This window comes from Cottoperca gobio, chromosome 24, assembly GCF_900634415.1.
Source record: "Cottoperca gobio chromosome 24, fCotGob3.1, whole genome shotgun sequence".
Taxonomy (NCBI): domain Eukaryota; kingdom Metazoa; phylum Chordata; class Actinopteri; order Perciformes; family Bovichtidae; genus Cottoperca; species Cottoperca gobio.
The window spans coordinates 783,167-789,105 of NC_041378.1; the positions used below are offsets into that span (position 1 = coordinate 783,167).

The window sequence follows — 5,939 nt, forward strand, 5'->3', positions numbered from 1 at the left end:
TCTTCTGCCCCTTGAGTCCTGTCCACTGTCAGTGGACGTCAGATTTCCCGGTTGCTGGACTGTTGTAGGATCTCTGAGCGTAAAGCATTCAGCGCTTCAGGTGAGCCGGAGTGTCCTGGCTCCTGAGTTGCATGCTGGGTAGCTGAGATGTTAACGTGATCATTGAGCTGCTTCGGCGACTCGTCTTTGTGCCTCGTTTCGTCTGTGACTTCAGCCCACTTTCAAACTAAAATCATGCTTTTACCGAGTCGTGTAAAAAATGTTCCAGGTGGGAGGGAACGCCACGTGTTTGGGAGCTGTGCAGTTAACACGTTTATGTTTTTGTATTTATTTTTGGAGAAATGTTTGCATTGAGCAGTATTTGCACGCCGTCCTCAGGGGTTTTGAGTCTAAACGTTTAAAAGGTTAAAAGGTTGCCGTCGTTCTTGGTTTGAGGAAGTGCAAGTTGTGAGTGTGTAAATCTGTAAAATGTACATTAACGCGGTGTCGTGGCTTCATTCATCGTCGTTTACATGCAATAATAATACAAACGCAGCATGATGGAAGCGCACCGCAGTGATTCAACACATGGGATAAATGTTTCACGCACACATCCTGCCACTCTCAGCTCTTCAGCAGCTGAAGTTCTCGTGAATATTGATGCTGCATGTTGAGATGTGCTGAGTGGAAATGTATTTTATTTAGGTTTAATTCATGTCATCGATATAAGTTGATGCACTAGATGTGACATTTCTTTTGATACTCTGTCCGTGTTGTGTTGCTGCTTTAAAATAATAAAACTGTGGATTTAATTGAAACACGTTTCTGTGACATGATTGTTTTTCAGCCTGATGATCAGGAGGTTATTATATTTCTCAATAAGACACAGTTGAATTTATGATGATATTTAAAAATATATATAACAATTCAAGCAAACGTGTAAAATTACTGCCATCAAAATATACTAACGGTACTTAATATGTAGGCCATATATATATATATATATATATATATATATATATATATATATATTATATATTATTATGGGGATATATTTATTGATTTATTAATATTAATGTTAAACACTTTAATGTTGCAGCTGATAAAGGTGGAGCTGATTTTAATTACTTTATATATTGTAGTTTATTATGTTATAATACATCGTCATTTATTAGTTATTTATTAAAACATACAATGAAAAACTACTTATGCATAAACATTTACTACATTCCTGTTTATTCATTTTCAATATTGTCTAACAAATGTATATTACTTTATATTATATTTTATTCATGTTTATATTTTAGCCCTATATTTTAATTTACACTATTTTATGCCTGAGACTCTCATTTAGCTTTTACTCGCATGCTTTTCCTTTTTAGTTTAATGAGCATTGTTGGAGGGAGCCTGAGATCCAAGACTTTCATAGCCAACGACTGCTTCTCTGTAATTATTCGCATATGATAATAAAGAACTTGAATAACTCTGAGATTTAGTGGAGTAGATGTATAAAGTAGCATACAATGGAAATCCTCAAAAGTGTATCTAAGTACAGCACTTGAGTAAATGTACTTGGTTACTTCCCACTAATGTTATCATCCATAATAAATAGGTATATATCAGTCAAATATAATGGAGGGTGTAGTTCTACTTGCAGACTGTGGGGGCAGCAGAGCGCGCAGCATGAACTCTGCCTTTAATCCCCGTGAAGAAGAAGAAGCTGAAAGCGGAAGTAGTTTTGTCGTGTCCTTGTGAGAGAGACTGAAGCCCGGACTGTAAAGATGAACAGACAAATATTTGTGAGTGTATTCTCTATTTGAAATATGCGTTGTATAAATATTGTTTTCTAATTAGGCAGTTATATGATCTGTAAGTTAGTGAAGAAAAGCTAAACGCAGCTTCAGACTGTTAGCTAGGGGTCAAAGTCAAGTAACGATAAGATGCCTCCGGAAGAGTTAGCATTAGCTTATCTTCCGTTGTAGTTTAACGAGCATTTCCTCGCATTCAGTTGGTTTTATTTACATTTAAGTGTGATATAACATTATTTTTGTTGAAAGCGGCTTCAGTGTTTGCACTCCGTCACCTACTGTGTGTGGTGACTTTGCCGGCTTGTGGCTGTTCCCAGGCGCTCCAGCAGGTGGCGCGGCGGACCATCTCCAGCTCCGCCCGCCGGCAGGTGGAGAACAAAGTCCCGCAGAAACAGAAGCACTTTCAGGTAAACTCACAATATCCTGCTTTAATCCACTATTACTGTGTAACTTCCTCCTGTTCTATGACCTCAGAGCGGACACACGTGTACATTCACTCTGTGCTAACTGGTGCTACTTCCCCCTCCACATCATTACTGTACTTTTTACTGCACTACATTTATTTTATGTTATACATTAAACTACCTGTTATTTAATGCAAGTACAGCTTAAAAGATACTATTTTGATGGTTTGTCATTTTTGTTCCAGCTTCACAAATATGACTATTTGCTGCTTTTCCTTTTTTAATTATTGTAATATTAATTTGTACAACAGTAATGTTGTAATTAATGCATCAATAATAATAATCTATTGGTATTCTATATAATAGTATAACATTTACAGGGGACTATTTAACCCTGATTATACTTCCATACTTTTGCTGTAATTAAATAAAACAATTAGAAGATGCAATATGTTATTGTTTTACACATCAGTGTCAGAAGAGATCCTCATTAATATAGTGACACAGATTTAAGACGTATTACTGGGTTTTTATCATTATTTATTTCTATAAACCTGGTTTCCAGCAGAGGGTGACATCTTCAGATGTATTTTGTGATCTCACAGTTGCTGCTGTTTGTCCAGGATGTAACTAATGTTAATTTGCACTGAGGCGGGCGGAGCTGGCAAAACATGTTAATGCTCATTCACAGAATAAGAAGAGACAAACGGCAGACGCCTGTGAAATCACAAAAATATATCTAAAGACTCAAAGTGCTGCTGGATAACATGTAAAAGGCTTTTGTAGAGGGAAGGCAGAGCAACAATATCACAACGTTATTGAGCCGGAGTCATGCGTGGGATTTTATATGTGGCTTTCACCAAATCATTTTTCAACATCAAACTTCAGAAACTGTTCGCTGCTTCCACAAAAGCCTCATGGATGAAAGAGTTATGGGAAATGTCTCCGCCTGTAGCCCCTAAAAATCCAAATAAAGGACTTCATAGTTGTCTTGAAAGTTCAAAGGAATAAATAAATAAGACGTGAGTTTTTCCTTTGACGAGGAATTCACGATTTATTGCTCACTTATTTTCTTTAGTTCTCGAGACAGGAAGTGGTGTGACGCTGCCGGGACAAAGTATAACTGCAGACTGTACTTGACTGTATGTTACACGTGTTGCATGTTTTCATTTCTTCAGCCGTGGTTCTTCTCATGAAGCCCTGAAATCATTGTAGCTCCAAAGATAAGTGTCCGGTGTGTGAGAACAACCTGAGTGGAGTACTAATGATGCATGTTGGACTGGATGAGCTGCAGTTCTTATTACGCTTTTTACACAGTTCTTAGTTCTTATTGCTTTGCAGTAGTTTCTGCTGCTGCTTTCACAGGCGAAGGTCGGCGCTGCTTGTTTACAATAAAGATCTGTACAGATGATTTAACCAGCTACCAAAGTGTCCTGTAGACTAAACAAAGTAGCTTCATGTCTGGTTTGTTCCCGGCGCTCCCGCTGACCGCAGGAAGAAGCTTTTTAAACCTGCAGTGATTGAATGCAGCATGATGAGCTGTTGACTTTATATCTGTAACTGTGACTAAACTCTAAAGGTCAGTCCGGTTGTGTGATGAAGTGCTTTAGCAGTTAGAATGAGTTTATGATAAATAAGACTTGACACTCACGGGTCACAAATATGTGCAAATTCTTTCTTTCTTGTCAATAACATTTAAATTCTGGGATTTACTTTCCCACGGTTTTAAACATGATGTCATTAAATATCCTGTTGACCACAGTTTCTTTAAAAGCTTTACTTCCGTTTGTGAGCTCTGATACAAAACAACATTCATACTGCAGAGAAATATCTTAAATAAATCCTGCACATGTAAACGTGATGTGATGAACCCTTTCTAAAAGAAGTGTAGGATTCAGTGTCAAGTTAACTTATTAAACATGTAACTGGTGTTTCTCCCCTGCAGGAGGATAACGGGATGCCCATCCATTTAAAAGGAGGCGGCAGCGACACCTTGTTGTACAGACTAACGATGGGTCTCACCGTCATGGGTGAGGAAACTAAACTTTCTCTGCTTAAAAACCTCCAGCGTCTCTTCCTGCACTTAGATCTGGACACCGCAGGTAGAAGGTGACCGTGCTGAGCTTAACGACTCATAACTTTAGATGCATCCTGTATGTGACTCCTCGTGTTGGACGAGTTGCTCAGGAGGCGACACGACAAACTCTGCAGTTAACAGTGCAGGACGTGTTTAGATGAGCACTGCTGGGGGGAGTTTCATTATGCAGCTGAGAATCTGACGCAGAAGATCCAACACTGCAATGTTTGTGTGTGTGTGCAGTTCTTTTAAAGTACGATGGATGCACCTCATCGAGGATCTTAAAGTCTCAGGGAGAGAAGTTAGTGTCTGATCAGACTTTATATTCATGTGTGACCTCCTGATCACGCAACAACAACAAGATGCCTCGTTATGCGTCAGTACAGCGATCTATAAACTTATTCAGATCCCCCAAAGTCCCACAATGTTTGATATATTGTTAATGAAACGCATGTTTTTATCTGACGCTGGGTGCTATTTAAATGTATATTTAAAGATGCAGACCTTCTAACCGACTGTCTTCCCTGCAGGAGCTGCGTACGCTGTGTTTGAGCTGGTGAAGGTCGCGCTCCCTCAGAAGAAATAGTAACGTTACAGCCATTTACCTCCTTAACAGAACGATCGGCAGCGCTGATAATCCTCCGTCTGTGTTTCCTGTTTCATGTTCATGGGATCAATATTTATTTCTGGCGCTCTGATGACCTGAGGATCAATAAAAAATGCCTCTCATGACTAAAACGTGCGGTCGCTTCTTTCTTCATCACTTTGTTTACACGCCAGGTTTTACATGTAGGTCGTAGCGTAAACACTGTTGCATGGAAAAAAACTTTATTGATTTTAATACATTTTTGAAGCGAAACTTGACAAATGTCCTGTTTTCATTAGAGCTCAAAAACTGTGCAGCGAATAGAAATATTACAGAATATGAACAACAGCGCTGATGTAATATGAATTTGTTTGTTGGTGACTATAAAGTTTGTTCTCACAGCTCTGAGAATTACTTTTAAACTTCGGTCATCATCAGAAGACTGGGTGGTGATGGCCTAGAGGTCTCGTGGTACACCTTCCAAACAAAACGCTAGAATGTCGGGAGTTCAACACCAGGCTGCCACCATTGTACCCCTGAGCAAGGCACTTAACCCTGAGTTGCTCCAGGGAGACTGTCCCTGTACTTAGTTCACTGTAAGTCGCTCTGGATAAGAGCGTCTGCTAAATGACCTGTAATGTAAAGACTCCCAACAGTTTTCACTGGAACTACTTTCCACTGAAGAAATAGTCCCTATGAAAACTGCTGGGGCAGATAAGCCACGAAGGAGGAAGATCATCCAGAGTTCACAAACTACACACATGTAGGTGTTACTTTGTCCAACTGTGTGTAGATGCATAACATTTAAGAAAACTTGTAATACAGAAAAATAATAGTTTTAATGTAAGTTAATGACCTGGGGACGCTTCATGGTGTCTCCCCTTAAAGCTAAAACAATTAACTTAAAACTAACAGTATCCACAATATTTATTAAATGTTGTATCGTGTACATTTTTCATAACTTTTGTACAGAAAAAAGGAAACCGCACACGTCCCAAAGCATCACTTCCTGTATAAATGTTCAGTTTCCGTCACTAGAGGGCGACGTTCACAAAGAAATGAGCTCTCAGTGAAATCATATTCAG

At 39.0% G+C, this 5,939-nt stretch overlaps 2 protein-coding genes across 2 annotated transcripts in view; both read left to right on the forward strand.

Moving 5' to 3' along the window:
- The window catches only part of LOC115028850 (cell cycle control protein 50A-like), a 7,663-nt gene extending 6,866 nt beyond the window's left edge, over nt 1-797 (forward strand). The window contains exon 7 of the mRNA XM_029462731.1: nt 1-797. This exon is cut by the window's left edge and continues 1,155 nt beyond it. The gene's annotated coding sequence lies outside the window, so the exon portion shown is untranslated.
- An 840-nt stretch (nt 798-1,637) lies between these two features.
- On the forward strand, nt 1,638-5,006 carry cox7a2b (cytochrome c oxidase subunit 7A2b). The gene is made up of 4 exons (XM_029426003.1): nt 1,638-1,778; nt 2,105-2,194; nt 4,137-4,221; nt 4,799-5,006. The coding sequence occupies exons 1-4, from the start codon at nt 1,761-1,763 to the stop codon at nt 4,852-4,854; spliced, it is 249 nt and encodes an 82-aa protein (XP_029281863.1). The 5' UTR covers nt 1,638-1,760; the 3' UTR covers nt 4,855-5,006.
- Nucleotides 5,007-5,939: the final 933 nt, after the last annotated feature.